This window comes from Crinia signifera, chromosome 1 (assembly GCF_055691185.1).
Source record: "Crinia signifera chromosome 1, ASM5569118v1, whole genome shotgun sequence".
NCBI classification, from domain to species: domain Eukaryota; kingdom Metazoa; phylum Chordata; class Amphibia; order Anura; family Myobatrachidae; genus Crinia; species Crinia signifera.
The window spans coordinates 458,043,289-458,062,769 of NC_139217.1; the positions used below are offsets into that span (position 1 = coordinate 458,043,289).

The 19,481-nt window shown below is 43.4% G+C and overlaps 1 protein-coding gene across 4 annotated transcripts in view; it reads left to right on the top strand.

Moving 5' to 3' along the window:
• RAB27B (RAB27B, member RAS oncogene family) overlaps positions 1-18,921 on the top strand; it is a 163,291-nt gene extending 144,370 nt beyond the window's left edge. For all 4 annotated transcript variants that reach the window (XM_083155206.1, XM_083155205.1, XM_083155207.1 and 1 more), the window contains 5 exons: positions 7,647-7,819; positions 9,725-9,810; positions 11,692-11,795; positions 13,170-13,293; positions 15,421-18,921. In XM_083155206.1, the coding sequence (XP_083011332.1) occupies positions 7,667-7,819; positions 9,725-9,810; positions 11,692-11,795; positions 13,170-13,293; positions 15,421-15,610 (657 nt within the window). In that variant the 5' untranslated portion in view covers positions 7,647-7,666 and the 3' untranslated portion in view covers positions 15,611-18,921. The remainder of the gene's footprint in view (positions 1-7,646; positions 7,820-9,724; positions 9,811-11,691; positions 11,796-13,169; positions 13,294-15,420) is intronic.
• The last annotated feature ends 560 nt before the right edge of the window (positions 18,922-19,481 follow it).

Below are 19,481 nucleotides of genomic sequence, written 5' to 3' on the forward strand. Positions count from 1 at the left end.
AATGTAAGCCTATATAAACAAAGCAGTAAAACCATAAAGGCATTTGATACTGCAACAAACAGCAAAAAATGGTTTTTAATAAATGTTATATAATATATGTATGAAGATGCAGTTTTATTATACAAATATACAGTATATACAAAACCACAGTAACACGGTGATTATTAAAGGAGACATTATACAGCATAGTGCGTTTGACTTGTCAATGCTCTTAGTATATTTGTTACTGAACACTCGTTTACCATCTTCCACGCCATACTCCCTTCAACGGCACAGAATCCTGCGGTTTTCTGCCACCCTGATACTCATTTCAGTGTTGTTTGCTGATGCAACTGTGTTTTATATACCTTGTACTTGTCCTATGCGTACACACTATAAGATATATTTAACCCTTTGAGTGCCACGTAAATTTATTATTTATTTACTAACACTTTCTTATATAGCGCAGCATATTCCGTTGCGCTTTACAAAAGGAGACAGTGTCACAACAAGCAGGGTATTTACAGACAGTCAAAAATGTAGGAGGGCCCTGCTCGCAAGCTTACAATCTATAGGGAAATAGGTATTGATACATAAGGATAGATACTGTATTCTTTATTGCATCGATTCCACCAGAATGCAAGGTTCCGTGACTGGTTCTGGAATTTGATAAGCTTGATGAGATGAGAAGAGGTGAGTTTTCAGGGAATGCTTGAAGGTTTGGAGACTGGAGGAGAGTCTTATTGTGCTTGGGAGGGCATTCCACAGAGTGGGTGCAGCCCGAAGAAAGTCCTGCAATCGGGAATGGGAGCGAGTAATAAGTGTGGATGAGAGACGCAGATCTTGGGAGGAGCGTAGAGGTCGTGTTGGAAGATATTTTGAGATAAGAGAAGAGATGTATGTTGGTGTAGTTTGGTTTATGGCTTTGTGTGTAAGTAAAAGAATTTTGTATTGATTAAGGTAGAATACAGGTAACCAATGAAGTGATTGACAGAGTAGCTTTGCAGACGATGAACGTCTGGCTAGGAAGATTAGCCTCGCAGCTGCATTCATAATAGACTGTAGTGGTGAGAGTCTGTATTGGGGAAGGCCAATAAGGAGACTATTGCAATAATCAATGCGTGAGATGATGAGAGCATGGATTAGAGTTTTTGCAGTGTCTTGTGTAAAGTAAGGGCGAATTTTGGTGCACATGACATGATTTTGAGACAGACTGAATGTGGGGTACAAAGGAAAGTTCAGAGTCAAGAATAACACCTAGGCAGCGAGTTTTAGAGGTAGGAGTGATTGTCATATTCTCAACAGCAATAGAGATATCTGGTTGGTAACTACTATTTAATGGGGGAAATATAAGTAATTCTGTTTTTGAAATATTAAGTTTGAGGTGGCGAGATGACATCCAGGATGAAACAGCAGAAAGGCATTCAGAGACACGACACGGCTCTGTACAGATGGGAACAGGTCCGGGGAGGATAGGTAGAGCTGAGTATCATCCGCATACAGATGATACTGAAATCCAAAGGAGCTGATTAGTTTGCCAAGAGATGAGGTACAGATTGAGAAAAGCAGGGGACCTAAAACTGATCCCTGAGGTACTCCAACTGATAAAGGTAGCGAAGAGGAGGTAGAATTAGAGAAACAAACACTAAAAGAGCGGTTAGAGAGGTAGGATGAGAACCAAGAGAGGGCTGTGTCTTTAAGACCTAGGGATTGTAGTGTTTGTATGAGAAGTGTGTGGTCAACAGTGTCAAAAGCAGCAGAGAGATCTAGAAGCATAAGTAGTGTGTAATGGCCTTTAGACTTAGCAGTGACCAGATCCTTCACAACTTTAGTCAGTGCTGTCTCTGTAGAGTGTTGGGCACGAAAGCTTGACTGAAGCGGGTCCAATAAGTTGTGCAAGTTAATAAAGTGTGTGAGGCGAGTGTAGGCAAGTCTTTCAAGTAGTTTGGAGGTGCATGGAAGCTGCGAGATGGGACGGTAGTTTGAGAGAGATCTTGGGTCAGAATTCAGTTTTTTTCAGAATCTGAGTAATAACTGCGTGTTTGAACAATGATGGAAAGACACCAGAGAAAGAGATGTTACAGATGTTAGTTAAGGTTGGGATGAGCACAGGAGACAGAGATTAAGTTATTTGTGAGGGTATAGGGTCAAGAGGAGAGGAAGGAAGAGAAAAGTGCAGATACTTAATTTTCATGTATGTATGTTCTGGGGCCTGGTGACATCACTGAACGATATTGTTAACTATGTCGCTCAGAGTCTATGCGCTAGATCGCTTCCCCAGGTGCTCCAATGATATCATTAACGGTATTGCATTGCGGTGTGTGCCCAGTTGTAGTCACTGTGTTCTTGCTTTGCTTATTTGTTTATGTGCTCAGTGACTTTGGCGCAGCGGATCACTTGTGGCGCCATATAAATAAAAGATGATAATAATATGATTCTGAGAACCAGTAATATAAATGTTTGATGCAACACAGAATAAGTAGATAGTTTAGAAAGGCCACAACATGTGCCAATCTGGCTCTGAACAAGAGTGCAGTGTGTGAGTGCGTTCCGAGGTAGCACACACCCAATCTCCCCAGGACGGGACAGTTATGCCTCAGAGATAATCCCTCACTGTTTAGATAAATCAGGTTTTACACGGAGCTATTTGCACTATGTATGTTTAAGAACATGTGATCAATCTAAGAATGTCATGAGTGTCTCCGGCCACGGGAAAGTGTAGAGAAACATGTGCATTACTACAGTAAGTGCCTTGCCTCCAGCTGTTTACCGCACATTCAGTCCCTTGTGCTATGTTGTAGCTTCCGACTCCTTTATTGTGTTGTCAGGATACCGCTTATTCTTACTCAGGGGGAGAGGTACCAAACTTTGGATATAGTGAAGAGAGGTCAAGAACCAATCACTCAGCACCTAACTGCCATGTTACAGGCTGTTTGAAAAATGGCAGGAGCTGATTGGTTGGTATATTTATCTCTTGCCACTGTATCTTTCTCCAGAGTTTGATACATCACCCCCCCCCCCCCCCCCCCAAAACACTTATCCGTTCTTATTCATGCTTCATTATCGCCAACCCCCAAATGCTGCATGTTACAGGTCTCTGGCCTGACTCGTCTTCCCTGCAGTTCCCAGCCATTGCTAAGCATCACTTCCCGCACTACCCACCGGTCCCGATCACTAGACAACCAGGATCCCATATTACTGTAAGGAATCCTGTGGCTGACAGCCATGACTCATGTTATATGCGCAGTGCTTGAGGTTATTCATTAAGGCAGTGTTTCCTATCGGGCTCTGCTGATTGGTGCTTGCATCTCTTAAGAGACAGTCAGGCCTACAGTGCTCTATAAGCCTGACTGTCTCTTAAGTCACCACAGCATAGTTTATGCCGTGGTGTAAGCTGCTGCTCCAGATTCCAATACCCAATGTTTGTTCTGTGTGTACTCTGCCCAATTGATGGCTACTCTACCTTGTTCATTTACCCTATGCTCATGCTGCTAGTGTAATCTAACTGTACAGTGCATCATACCGACTTACTGTAATTGCATTTGCATCTGCTGAGGTTGTGAACCCAGCCCGACCTAATCCTTTGTGTGTCAGTTTCTCCGTACTTTGTATATCACTCCAGCCTCCTATCTTGCAGTCTCTAGCCAATTGTGTAAGTCTCTCTCTACGGAGAAAAGGGACCCAGTGGTATCCTAAGTACCGGTGTGTGTTGTACACTAAGGGAGCAATGTGTGGCTTTTGTAGGGAGGAGACCCTAACAGTGGCTATAAAGGTCTTGTGCCAGAAATGGGGAAACTTCAGCCCTCCAGCTGTTGTTGAACTACACATCCTAGCATGCCCTGGTACAGTTTTGGTATTTGGCCATGCTAAATCTGTTGCAGGGCATGTTGGTATGTGTAGTTCAAGAACAGCTGGAGGGCCGAAGGTTCCCCATCCCTGTATTATGCAATTGTGCTGCAGCTCCCTAACTCTGAATCCTTCTGACTTTCCCCTAATCCATATTTTACCCCTCCAGTCTGTGCAAAATTCCACTGCAACACTGGGCTTCCTCACTTCCCATTACACTGGCTCTGCATCACTCAGAACACCTGTACAACTGCTCCCTATAAACTCTAGAATCCAATTGATGTAACACCCTTACATGAGCTCTCTTATACTTTTTCTTTCTTGAGACTCTCTCCCTAAGGCCCTCTAAGATCAGCATTACCTGCCCCTCTCCTCTGCTTTATAACTTATCCTAGCACCATCTGGTTATACTTCCTCCATGCTCAACCAGCTACCACCCAATCCCTCTAAAGCTTCGACATGGTCTCAGAATTACCATCTCCCTCTAGTCTGTAAGCCTTTGTGACAAGGTTCTCTCTTGCTGTTGAGGCTCATGTCTGCACATTCTCTGTTAACAGTATAAGGTATGTTTGTGTCCTACTTATAGGCACAGTCTGTTGTTTGTGTGATTTGTTAGCCTGACTGTCCAGCATGGAGGCTATAAGCAGCGTAACACCCATGGTGGGATCCTATCACCAGCATTGTCACTCTCTGCTGTGGTGCTACTGGCACAGTGCGGTCTGCATATCCCTGCTGAAAATACAGACCACAATGTGCTAGAAGCACCACAGCAGAGAGCGACACCACATGCTGGGAAGAGGAACTGCACTGGTTTTGATGGTGATCGAATAAGCACAAACACTTAAATAAATTAGTGTAATTTGTAGTGCATGGAAAGTGCTTATTAGTGTGAACAATATGCTGCCCAAAATGATGCGGCTACCTGGTGTCACAAGTAAATACTATATCTCGGTAAAATTTCTAGAATTCCCTTGTAATGAATTTGAGGCTCCCATACAAAAAGCCATACACCTGAATACACTGACTCATCATACACCTCTCCCCTGTCCCGCAGCGGTTCTGCTGCCCTGGAGCTTCCTATTCTCGCTAAGAGTATCACAGACCGGGGTGTGCCTGTCAGAGCTACATAAATCTTCATTACGGTCCTGCAGTAATCATATCGCATTCAGAAACCAATAAATCATCACCAACAAGTAATGTATGAGGCAGAAGCTGGATGCATTCCATCTGATAGCATGGAGGAGGTCTGTCTGTCTGTCTGTAAGACCTAACATTCTGTAAAGTGGAGATTTCTGAGTATCAACAGGGGAAAAGAGTCAATTGTAATCTTGTTTCAACCAATCTTTTACTGAGCGTTGCCAGAAAAGTGTGCGTTTTATTCTCACTACTATGCAGTTTATATCGAGGCTACTTACAGGCCCATCAAAATGATGGAACAACACTTGAATTCCCCCTGTAAAGATGAGGAGCAGCATTAGCTTTTTATTATATAGGATGAACATCAACCCTCTTAATCATCACGTAGAAGCCAGAACTAATGGCATATACCGTTTATACGCTGCCCGCTTTGTGCCATGGGAAAGATCACCCACGAAGCACCATTGCAAATGTAATTTTTTGTTTTGCACAATACAGTTGGAAAGAGAATATTTTAAATCTGAATATAGAATGCGCGGACTGCAGATTTCAGTAACTCCCATTCACTGCAGACTGGGCTTTTGTAGAGAAGATTATGGTTCCTGTGCGCCACCACCAAGACAAGATATGGGGCAGTCATTTACAAGGCATCCCACACGGCCGTCGCATTACCGTATATGACCACTAGATGGCAGAGATTCCTTCTAATAAACATTGGGATGATTTCATATGGATGCAGGAGGGATGAATTGCGATTGTAACAGAATGGAAACACTGCAGCTGTCCCACTTTGTGGCGCAAACGCATGGATTTTGTGCATAACACTATGGCAGATTATACCGGTGTGTACACACCTTTTATGCTCTGTGATCTTCCGGTTAGCCTGTCCCAGCTCGCTAACCTCAACCCTACCTGTGCATTGGGGACATGTCTGTGCAGCACCCCAGACACCATCTGGGCTCTGCTGAGTCTTCTGCCTGCAAGCAGTTACAGAATTACGTGTATTTAATTAAATAATGATGCAAAGTCTGCAATATATAAATATACAGGTTCTTGCACTCATTTCTTTTTGGAAGAGATATTTACAGTTTTACATAGATATTTACAGTTTCTACTACGCTTACTAAACTAATCTATGGATATAATGGGTTTCTGTATAGCACACCCCATTCCTTCAGTAGTGCTTAGCGCTGTTTTCTTTTTCTTTTTTTTTTTTTATGTTTTCAGGGTTGTTTTTTTTAATTATTATTTAGAGTGACTGATATTAAGTTTTGGCTAATTTCTTGGAACTTTGCAAACATTGTTCATCAGGTCTCATTAACCTCAGATTAACCTCTTCCCCTGACTACTTACCTATTGTTTTTTTTTTCCTCACATGTATGTACAGGTATATGGTATATGTTCTTATTATTCTGGTTCTAATTGTTATATTGATCCCTTAACAGTCTTGCTTTATGTTTGCAATGTTCTTTAATATTGATTGGAAGATTAAATCTACCAACGATGGGCAGCTGCAGGATGGGGATATCGAGGCTTATTCTGAGTGTGCCTGGTGTGTGGGACATTATTCTGAGTGCGTGCCTGGTGTGTGGGACATTGTGGTTTATTCTGGGTGTGTGCAGGATGGGGACATTGTGGCTTATTCTGAGTGTGTGGCTGGTGTGTGCAGGATAGAGACATTGGGGCTTATTCTGAGTGAGTGCCTGTTGTGTGCAGGATGGGGACATAGTAACAATAGTTTTTGCGGTTGAAAAAATACATTAGTCCATCAAGTTGAACCTATAACTGATCTCCTGCATAGCAAATGACCTGGATGAGGTTACAGTCTATTCATTGTAGACCAGAGTCCCTGATGGCCCAAAGTGTCTGTCCAATCTGAGTTGAGGGTCATTCTGAGTGTGTGCCTGGAGTGTGCGGGATGAGAACATTGAGAATTATTCTGAGTGTCTGCTTGTGTGCAGGATCGGGACATTGGGCTTTATTCTGAGTGTGTTCAGGATCGGGACATTGGGCTTTATTCTGAGTGTGTGAATGGTGTGTTCAGGATGGGGACATTGGGGCTTATTCTGAGTGTTTGCCTGGTGTGTGTAGGATGGGGACATTGGGGCTTATTCTGAGTGTGTTCAGGATGGGGATATTGGGGCTTATTCTGAGTGTTCAGGATGGGGACATTGGGGCTTATTCTGAGTGTGTTCAGGATGGGGACATTGGGGTTTATTCTGAGTGTATTCAGGATGGGGACATTGGGGCTTATTCTGAGTGTGTTCAGGATGGGGACATTGGGGCTTATTCTGAGTGTGTTCAGGATGGGGACATTGGGGTTTATTCTGAGTGTGTTCAGGATGGGGACAATGGGGCTTATTCTGAGTGTGTGCAGGATCGGGACATTGGGCTTTATTCTGAGTGTTTGTCTGGTGTGTGTAGGATGGGGACATTGGGGCTTATTCTGAGTGTGTTCAGGATGGGGATATTGGGGCTTATTCTGAGTGTGTTCAGGATGGGGACATTGGGGTTTATTCTGAGTACCGGATAAAGACATTGAGGCTTGACATGGTTTTGCCAAATTACTGAGTTTTCTGCTTTTGCTCCCATTTCTGAATCTGCCCTATTGTTGGATAGCAACTTTGCTGCACAGATCAACAATCAACTCTTAATAAGTAATCTCCCCTGTGTTCCTGTTGCAGGGTTCACCGCAGTATCCACTATGACGGATGGGGACTATGATTATCTGATTAAGCTCCTGGCCCTTGGAGACTCCGGTGTTGGAAAGACCACATTCCTGTACAGATACACAGACAACAAGTTCAACCCTAAATTTATTACCACAGTTGGAATAGACTTTCGGGAAAAACGAGTGGTGAGTCCCCCCTATAATTGTGTCTCTTGGGGACAGTTCAGCTGTGATGGCAAATAATGATTATATAAACTGCTTTGTGTTTGCTGATATTCGGTTACAACATTTCAATTCTGCCCACACTCAGCTTATATACCTGTACCAGCCCTTGTCCCTATTCTGGTAGGCTACACCCCTGGACAGTCTGCAATAGTCCTTGGTCATTTAATTATAACCTCTCTTTCTGCTTTGTGTTCCTAAAGTCAAAAGTACCAAAAATATATTATCGATGAAGTCCATGCAAAGTAGAAGATTAAAGAACTCAATATAATCCTCTACTGGATTCACAGTCATGGTCACCATTGACTTTAATTTTCCCATCCTGCTCTACAATGTAAGATGACTTATTTTTGGTTTCTACCATGAGCTTATTGTTCATGGTCTTCAGCTTCTTAATACTTTGCAATGTTATCAGCCATGATATGGAGCATTACTTTATAGAGTTTTCAGTTTAGGAAACCTGTGAAGTAGCAACATCATATGAGAAAGGGAAGGGTTTCTACCCCACATCCCAAGATTTCCTTAGCTGAGACTGGTAAATGATGTTGCCTACATAAAGTAGGTGTACATTTTCCTAAAGGAAATCAGAGAACTAGAAGTGGTCGAACACACTTAGTGGAACCCGTCTAGCTATCTAAGATCGTCTACAGCGTCTAGATCTAGTAACAAAAGTTAGACGCAAGCATTAGGTTGACAGGAGGGTGATTGACAGTCACAAGGCCGCCATAATTTTTTCACTTTTTTTTTTAACAGGAGCTATATTTAAAATAATATAATTAAGTGGTCTGGAAAAAGCTAAACATGCCACAATAAATACACAAACATAGTAGAACCAGTGCTGCACTTTCTATGCTCACATGCTCCCACCTCTTGGTAAGGCTCCTGTCTCTCCGTACTGGCAGCTGCTCTCTGGTCCAGTGCACTGATTAAGGACTCAGATCCACACACACAGCAAGCTTGGTAGAAGAAGCTGCTACCACTGGACATGTGCAGCCGCTCTGCTCTGTCCTTTTAAACTGCATGATATGGCGGCAGCTCTAGTGTTATGTCATTGCTGCGCAGCAGGGTTTCATCCATTAGAGAGATTTTGCCCTTGCGGCCCAGTGTCTGAAGTCACAGGATGACAACATATACAGGAGTGCATGGAATTATTGTTATATCTGCACAGAGAATATTTGTTAGGCCCCAAGCTTACATCCCACTGTCGGAATCCCATGCAGACATGTGGAGTACACTCTAGCTCCACACAGATGTTCTGTTTTGCTGATGTACAGAGCAGGGCCAACGTATAGGCACACTGGGCAGCTGCCCAGACCCCCACAATTCTAAGGGCCTTCTAGCAGGGGAAGGTCGGTGCCTCCAGAGCTTCTTGAAAGATAGGTGATGAATGCTGTCCAGCCGACTTGACTGTAAACTACACACAATCATGGCATCCAGGCAGCATTCTCTACCTTCCTCCATGCCTGCAGCCAGACAGTGAATGGTGGCCAGCATGCTGATTGGTGTTTGGCTGGAGCTATCCACCAATCAGAGTGTCAGCTAGTCACTGTATGGATGCATGTGGAGAGATGGTGCTGGAATGCCGAAGGGGAAAGTTATGAATTTTCTTTATTCTCTTAAATGGTCGGATAGAGGCCCCAGTGCATTGCCCAGGGCCTACTTTGCTGTTAAGACCACCTTGGTGCAGAGGTAAAAGCACAAGATTGGTCACAGAGGTATCCAATGAGTAGTGACATCATACTTGGGAAGACAGGTCATTGGTCATATAGATGTGTGTGCGGTATTTACATAATGATGATCCAAAGTATATTCATCTCGTGCTACTGTGTCTTTTGGTGTGCTGAAGTAACATGTGGTGTTGTTGGCCAGGTGTACAGTAATGCAGTTCCCGGGGGAACACAAGGCAAGTCCTTCAAGGTGCACTTACAGCTCTGGGACACAGCTGGACAAGAAAGGTAACGTCGTTGTTGTTATATGAAAGAATAACTGCACCTAAAACGCCACCTTTTTCCCAACATCCCCTCCCCCATCAGCTACAGCGTTCCGGGCTCCGCCATTACTACTGCGCCAGCTCTAACCCCGGTTTGACAACTTTGAGAAGCACAGATTTAGGCATTGCTACTTACATGATACATAGTCGCAGTCTCTGTCCAATCAGTGCCTGGATTAGAAGCGACCACGCTGCTGGAATAGTTTTTGAGGTTCTCACCTGGTCTCAAAGGTTTATAGAGTTGGTGACTGTATTTTCTCCTGAATCACCATGATTATGAGACTCCCCCAGTCTGCTCTAGCGTTCTAGAACCGGCATCTTTTAAAATATATGCAGTTCCTCTTTCCTACCTGTGGTGTCACTGTATAATGTGGTGCTTCTAGCACATTGTGATCTGAAATACAGATCAGACCTGTGCTAGAAGCACCACAGCAGAGTGTGACACCTCAGGCAATAAAGAGAAGCCAGGGTGCTAGAATGGACTCTACTGCTAGATGGGTGAGCAGGATGATGGATTAAAATGACATTTTAAGTGGAATTACCCTTGAAAATAAGTCGTAACAGTCCATCACCATTAATACTATATATAAATAAAGTGTCTCTGCATATTTAATAATGCGGAATAAAACTTCCCACCCGCTGCCTAGAGCCAACCCTCCCACTCTGCAGCTTAACCCCTCCTTCTTAGTGCCTAACCCTCCTACCCTGCAGCTTAACCCCTCCTTCTTAGTGCCTAACCCTCCCACCCTGCAGCTTAACCCCTCCTTCTTAGTGCCTAACCCTCCTACCCTGCAGCTTAACCCCTCCTTCTTAGTGCCTAACCCTCCTACCCTGCAGCTTAACCCCTCCTTCTTAGTGCCTAACCCTCCCACCCTGCAGCTTAACCCCTCCTTCTTAGTGCCTAACCCGCCCACCCTGCATCTTAACCCCCCTTAGTGCCTAACCCTCCCACCCTGCATCTTAACCCCCTCTTAGTGCCTAACCCTCCCACCCTGCATCTTAACCCCCCTCTTAGTGCCTAACCCTCCCACCCTGCATCTTAACCCCCCTCTTAGTGCCTAACCCTCCCACCTGTTGCCTAGAGCTAAGAGCTAACCCCCCCCCCCCTTAGTGCCTAACCCTCCCACCCCGCAGCTTAACCCTTCTTAGTGCCTAACCCCACAGCCGAAACCTAAGTCCCCAACTGGTGCCTAAACCTAACTGTAACCTACCCTGCATACTAACAGTCGGAATACCATCAGTCAGGATTCCGGCATTGGCATACTCATTAATGTAGACATTCTGCCACCGGTCTTCTGGCCGCTAGTCTGGATGCCGGCACTGGTATTCTGACTGCCGGCATCCCATCCTCCAGGATGCTAACCGCAACCCGTTGATGCCCGGATTAGACAGGCGATGATTTTGTTATGTATGTTCCATCTTGAACAATGCTTATTCATATAGAATATATATTGCTGGGGTTTCCTAGTCGCATTGCATTGTGGTTAATGCACATTTTTGGCAAAAAGTCACCCAGCAATAGCAGTCTTACAGGACCTGGCTAGCGGGGAGAGGCTGTTTGGCGCGACTGCAGCCATGATGTACGTGGACACATCTGTATGTACTGTATATAAATATAGACAGGACAAAGTCACTTTCTTCCTTACATAACACATAAAACTTGTGTGTGTGTAACAAAAATATATATTCCAGTACAGTCAACTCTAATGTTTCATTTCCTCTGCTTGTACAGATTATACCCCAAAATACGTTGACATTATTTGTGTAGATTTGTAGCTCTGGTGGTTTGTACTATTGGTGGGTGATTGTTACTTATTGAGCATTTTCTGCCCCCCCCCCCCCCCAGGTTTCGGAGCCTCACCACAGCGTTTTTCAGGGATGCGATGGGTTTCCTGTTAATGTTCGACCTCACCAGTCAGCAAAGCTTTCTGAATGTCCGGAACTGGATGAGTAAGTGCGATGTATTTACCTCCACTGCGGAGAAGTCCTTCTTCTGAATGGTCCAGATTTCATGAGATAGATCAGCGGGGATGTGGTTACATTGGCGGCAATTAGGATTCCGGCGGTCAAAATACAGGCGCCGGAAGGTGGTATCCCGAACATAAGTATGCCAGGGTGTAATAGCATTAGGCTGGGGGGGTAGGTTTAGGGACCACTAAAGGAAGTTTGGGGGGGTAGTTACAGATGATCACCAATTGGGAGATTAGTGTTAAGGTTGGTGAGAGGTGGGGGGGGGGGGGATTAGGTAAGGTGGTAGGAGAAGAGGGTAAGTATACTTGCTGTACAGATTCTGACATCACTCCCGCCGGTCACACATACTGAATCCAATGAACGATCTTACTTAGCCTGAGGCGCTCAACCACAAGACCATTGTTTGTAGGTAAGGGGCATGGGGTAGGTAAGGGGCATGGCTGAACAAGACACAGCAGTCCCGGAGGGTGACTGGGACACTCATTAGCGTGTATTGGTTTTTCTATCTTTATACGATTATAATGGATGGCAATCTGTTTGACATTTGAAGTTTTGTCTTGAAATCTGCACTATACTATGTACAAAGACACTTCTAAATGACCACAGGCTTTCCCTTGTGGCCCAAGACTAATACAAGAAATCCCCAGAACCCCCTGGGCCCATATTTAATTAAATCGATTTCACATTTATTATGCATGTGCTGTTTGATGGTATGTCATTCTAAATAACCCAATAAAACCTACATTAACAATGCAAACAGTGATTAAATTCACCAGAGGCGGGCGCTAAGAAGCTGACAGTTTGCTGCAATAAATATATTTTTAAAATGAATAACCGTTTATTACAATAAACCACAAAAGTTCAAATAAATCACCTATGTTCCATTTACAGTAAATGACAGACAGTCTGTAGCAGACACCTGCTGCGTTTCCATTTTAATTACACAGAATTGGAAAGTTCCAACCAATCAGCTTCTAACATTTTTTTTTAAAGCACAGCCTCTAACATGACAAGTGGGAGCTGATTGGTTGTCCCTTTGTCTCGCTCCAGTATTCGATAAATCTATGGTGTTTTTAATGACTCCTAGGGGGAAATTTACTAAGATGGGAGTTTGATTAAATGAATGATGTTTGTACTGTGGGAGGGGCATCGACAACCGCTCTGCCTGAATCAGACCAGCAGCGCCATTGGCATTTTGCAGATCAGGTGCACAGCGCATTAAAGATCAGTAAGACACCAGAAGTATCCCTAACACACTCGGAACACCCCCTAATTTACAAATGGAACTCTCTTGTATTATTCATTGTCAGCTGGAAAACAAATTTGTTTTTTTATTTTTTTCTTAAATTACAGGTCAGCTTCAAGCCAACGCTTACTGTGAGAATCCAGATATCGTATTAATTGGCAACAAAGCTGACTTGTCAGACCAGAGAGAGGTCAACGAGAGGCAGGCAAAGGAGCTTGCCGATAAATACAAGTAAGTAGTTCGATGCCACCTAAGGAAACGTACATTAGCAGGAACCAATATGGATGTCTGTACTAGGTAATCATTGGTCTGCATTCTACCTACTTCACTCGCAAGAACAGAATACAGCTATAAAGGAAATATGGGGAATGGGTTAAAGGGATGCCAATGTGATAGTGCCTCTTTACAAGGCATTTGTGAGACCACAGTTGGAATACTGTGTTCCGTTCTGGGCACCGCACCTTAAAAAGGACATAAATAAATTGGAACAGGTACAGAGGAGGGCGACTAAGCTAGTAAATGGTCTCGAATCACTAGAATACACAGATAGGCTAACCAGGCTGAACATGTTTTCACTGGAGAAATGGAGGCTGAGAGGTGATATGATTAGTATGTTCAGATACAGGATTGGGAATCACATGGAACTGGGAGATGATTGGTCACTAACAGGCCTATACTTAGGACACGCGGGCATGTACTGAGGCTCGAGGAAAGGAAATTCCGTACTGAATTAAGAAGAGGATTCTTCACCATTAGAGCAGTAACATTCTGGAACTCATTGCCGGTGGGGTGGTTACAGCAACTACCTTTAATGAATTTAAAAAACTGGATACATTTTTGGCCACTAAGGGAATCCTATGGATATGACTTACTCAAGTCATTAGTTACAAGTCAGATAGGTTGAACTCGATGGACTAACGTCTTTTTTCCAGCCTTAATTACTATGTTACTATGTATTTTAAGGGTTGCAAGGTACAGGGGAGGTAGCATATGGCACAGCAAGTATAAGACCTGGAGACCCATACAACTTACTGGCCTGGATTTCTCCAGTTACAAGAATGAGAAATTTAAAGATAATTCTATATATTTGCTTTGTGGTTCAAACCGAGAGACCGCGTGCAGTATTGTGTATACACTGATGAGACTTGTGTACCAAATATTGATATTTGATAGGCTTATCTGAATATTTGTAAGCAAGCTGCCCGATTCCAGAATCTTTTTGCCAAAGAAAGTCCATTTTAATTTATATAATTACATTAATACACAGATTAATGGTAAAAACAGGCTTATATGACTTCAGAAGGATAGTGTGCAGGTAGCTAAGAATGTGTGATGATAACGCGTTTTTCATCCTCTATTCAAGACTTCATCAGGGGTTATATTACAGCTGGTACTTTCTTTGGCAGGAGGAGTTCTGGACCCCAGGTAGCTTGATCACATTTGGTTCAGATAAGCTTATGGACTTTTGTTATTTGGGCTGCACAATTATTCATATTTTTTAAATCTCAATTGTACAATTTTAGACACATATTCCACAGCGCTTTACAGAGAATAGTTGAACATTCTCCATGACACCCATAGAGGTAGAATAAATTAGTGCACCAAGCGTAGCGAGGCACCGTGCCCGCTGCGTGGCGAGCACATTGAGCCTGCAAGGGGGGGCGATCCACGTCCCCCCCCTTGTCGGGATTTTTTGCTGAAGTGCTTGCAAACTGATAGGATGGGGGTGATAGGATGAGCCAATGTGAAAGGGTCAAAGGGAGAGGCAGCGTGTGACAAGGGGAGGGTGACAGGGAGAGGCAGAGGTTGACTTGAATCACCAATGGGTGATGGGGGGAGGGGTCAAAGGGAAAGGTAGTAGTTGGCACAGTAGTTGATGACAGAGGCTGAAAGGAGAGGCAGTGGATGACAGGGAGAAGTAGTAACTGACAAGGAGAGCATGACCGGGAACGACTGAGTTAGGTGACAACAAGGGAGGCAGTGAGTAGAGGGAGAGTCTGTGTGGTGTGTGGTGGGTAGAGGCAGTGGATCACATCAGAGGGTGAAGGGTCTTGAAATCGGATCCTCAGGAGATTATATTATATAAAGTATATAATAAAGAATCTAAGCTAGCACACTTGCCATAATACACATTATTTCCCCCTCATGTCTTTTTATTTTCGCCGGTTTGAACATAATGTTGCCCTAATAATTTTTTTTTTTCTAAATACAAATTTATAATTTACAGTGAGAAAAAGTACCATTTCTTTTGTTTTTCTATTTTCCTATAAACTAGTTTTCCATGAATAAAGCTGAGCAACGTTTCCTAGTTGAGGGACTGCAAGCAGCATAACCGAGTAATGTTTCTTGTATTGCCAGCATTCCATACTTTGAAACCAGTGCGGCCATTGGGCAGAATGTCGAGAAATCCGTGGATACCCTTCTGGACCTGATAATGAAACGCATGGAGCAGTGCGTGGACAAGACCCAAGTCCCCGAAGCCGTCAACGGAGGAAACTCTGGAAAATTAGAGGATTCAAAAGCAGGAGGAAGAAAGTGCGCCTGTTAAATAAAAAATGGCAGAAACACAAAACAAAAGTAACACGCGCAGACTGTGAGAAGCTGGTACAGCTAAACGTGCAGCGGCTGATAAACCACCGCAATGCCCCCTGGTGGCCAGTGTCTGCTCTGCAGCCAATCACAGCTACATACCATTAACAATTCTTTAAAAAAAATTGCACCCTCCCTTCCCCCCTTTCATTGTTATGGTATATGCCAACATCTCTTGTGAAGAAAGTGTTAATCTTATATATTTATACGCAGCATAAATGATAAAAAAAAATATGTTTCTTACTGAAAAAAAATGGTGACTGTGGTTCAAAAAGAATTTAAAAAGGGGGTGTTTTTATTTTGTGAATCATGCGATGTAGATATTTTTGGTTGGATTAGGTACGCAAGTCGCTAAAGTGTCATTGCAAGTGCGTCACTGAATTACGCAAAACGGGCTTTCGACCTTGTGCTGTTTACATTTCAGGAGCTCCCCATCCTCTATGCGGACAATGAGACGTCTAGCTGTCTACCAAACATTCGTTGATTATTCTGAAGTATCTTTGTCTTACGTTATTGCTTGGCGTGTATGTGTTACTGCTGATAAAACCAACTAGTGTTCAAATCAGGGATTCGCTCAGCCCATCTGTCCACGCTGAGCGGTTTTGCGATGGGGCCTTCGATGTATCACAAGATTCGATGCGTATGGGGTTTTGTAAATATCAGTTCTTGGTTTCTGTAAACAGACTCTTCGCTCTAGTGAGGAGGCCACTTTGGGGTTTTCCTATAAAGGGGGCATCCCCTGGAGCGGTTCATAAAAATGCCTTTAAAGGAACTATTAGAGTCCCACACCCCATTCTAAAAATAAAATATGTCCTGATCCAGAGGTAGGTGCACTGCCAATGTCGGATGTGGTGGAGCGATGTTTTGAGGGATGGGTGGTGGCCTAAAGTGAAGTTCAAAAAATTCAGTTTTGTGGGTGTGTCAGTGAAAGTGGTTCCGTTCTGGGGTAGAGGCCGTGTCCAGGCTGGAGAAACTGCAATTGCAGACGGTGCACTCAATGGTGGAGTGTCAAATCATCGATGATGTCACAGTGTGCAAAGATGCTGAAAGTGGGCGTCTCATTCATGGCACACCAGGGGGAGGAGCTGACACTTACATTTGCATATTATTGAGGCTCCAGCATCTGATACAAGAGTGGACGCAGCAACTTCCATCTCTTAACCAGGTCCCTTTTTAGGGTGATCATTGACTAACACCCAAAAATGTCCTGTTTTCTTTAATGTATACCCCCATGTCTATCAGACAACATATTGAACACACATGACTTCAAATGGTCCATAACAAATGCTTAGCAATTTCTCACCCACTTGACTTGTTACCATAAGAAAATGTTGATAGAACAGTATAAAAAATGGGATACAAAGGAGAACAATCCCAAATACACAGATATAATTGCTCGTCCTGCTCACCTATAGGCTATGCTCCAATCCTTTCTGTTTTGAGAGTGTACAGAAGTTTGTGTTTCATGTTCGTTCACTAGTGTAAACCTAAAAAAGTGCCAGGGTTATGCCAGTCGTGAAAATGAGTGAGTCAAGTTACGGGAAGCAGCTCTTGCAGGACAGTGGGTTTGGTTATCAGTGGTGGCTCCAGAGGTGGGGCCTGCAGCACAGTTCAAAATTCAAATAGGGGAGCCACACCCACTGCCAGTAAGTCAGTTTGGAGTGGCAGTTGCTGTGGTTCCCATGTTTGAAATGTGCTGCAGCCCCCTCTGGTGGTTCTGCTAAATAGCGGGTTCTTTCAAAAACTTGATAGTATAGGAATAAGGATGGCTGCTTTATAATAAGCATGTCCTACACAGATCATCAGTGAGTTTCCTTGTATCGTCACTGTGAGGAGCACTGCTAAACACTTCAGTAAGGAAGAGGAAAGCCAGGGCAGTGTGGGGAAATTATCATGAAAATACTAAATTTCAGACATTCTGGATAATAGTCATTACCTAGATTTCAAAATTGGAGGATTTAGAGCGAGTATAGTAGTACATAGTGTAGAGAGCTATTTTCTGGGCTAAACCAATTCACTGCCTCATTAATATTAGTCCTGAAGTGCCTCAACTGGTTCCTAGTACATTGATAAATAATATTCTCATGAAGGAAGATCCAGCTAGAATAATGCTGCCTGCATTGTGAGAGGGCAACAGATTGATTACAAAGTTACTAGTCTTCTAGTCTGGCAAGTGCCATAACCTGGCATTCTGTGAGTCCGTTACTTTGTAGAAGACAGACTGTGTCTGGTGGCCATACTTGTTTTCCCCTCCAGAGACCTATTGAAAAAGAGATAGTTGGTAGACGAACCGCTAAGAAAAAGGATGTATGATTAAAAGGTGCTTAACTTTTTTTTTTTTTTAAGTTAAAATATCTGTGGGATTACTGCTTTTACTATATTGATCTGTAAGTAATGACCTGTTTGCAGTTACCAAGGACTGCAGGTGAGATACTGGGGGTTCATGTGTTTTTAGTAAGTAAATATATCTGCCTTTGACAATAGCCTAAACAATTGTTATTAATCTGGCAAGAATAAACTGTATAATGTCCCCCAGGGGCAGGTGTGTCAAAATTTGGAGAGGTAAAGTACCAGCCAATCAGCTCCAGTAATTTTTCAAACACAGCCTATAAAACGACAGCTAGGAGCTGATTGGTTGGCACTTTCTCTACACTTCATCTCTCTGGGCCTTATTTTGGTTCATTCTTTCTGACAAAATCCTTCTTAGATGGACAAAACCATGTGCACTGCAGGGGGGCAGATGTAACATGTGCAGAGAGAAATAGATTTGGGTGAGTAATTTTGTTTCTGTGCAGGGAAAATACTGACTGCTTTATTTTTACACTGCAATATAGATCTCACTTTGAAGTAAAACCCCACCCAAATCTAATTTTCTCTGCACATGTTACATCTGCCCCACCTGCAGTGCACATGGTTTTGCCCATCTAAGAAGGATTTTGTCAGAAAGAATGAACCAAAATAAGGCCCTCTGTCCAAGCTTTGATACATTTCCCCCCAGCCTGTTAACCATTTGGTTTTCACAAGAACTTCGTTCAGAGTTATTTTCCAAGGTTTTCCTGTTTGATCAATAGCTTTAATACCAAACCGGTGGTGATCGATATTTCTTTCTTCCGTGATTAACATTCACCTCACAAAATGCTGATCATGAAAAAAGTGCCCCCCACCCCCCTCAAAAAAATAAATGGGCTACTGATATTGTGAAAAATGTAAAGTTCTTATTTTTGTGCCAATATATATAGTATGAATGTCATAAAAAAATCTATGAAGTAACGTTATTTGTTATGTGTTTATTTGCTGCTAATTCCTTTTCACTGGATGTTGTATTGTTTGAATATTTCTCAGGTCTTTTACATCAACATAAAATCGCCACAAATTGTAGTTTCTTTGCTTTAAATACATCCTGGGGCAGTGACGTCCATTGTGTGTTACGTGGTGCTGCCTTTGACGGTGTATCTGGGCGGGTTGGGATCGTTCTGTCTACAGCAACTAGGTCGACAAGCAATGGGTCCACATGGGTTTATGTCGACAGGACATTAGGTCGACACAAGCATTAGGTCGATATGAGCGAGGTCGACAGTCAAAAGGTCGACAATGGGTTTTTCACTGTTTTTTTTTACCCGAATGTCAACACTGTCGGCATGGACACAGTTTGAAGTGCACTGCATCGCTCGCTTTGCTTCGGGCACGGTGCTTAGCTACCCTCGGCACACTATTTTATTCTTCCATCACGCCCTAGTGGATGGTAGGGCAGGAAATGCTGCCTGTCGGCTCAAAAAACTGAAAAACCCCATGTCGACCTTTTGACTGTCAACCTTGCCCGTGTCTACCTA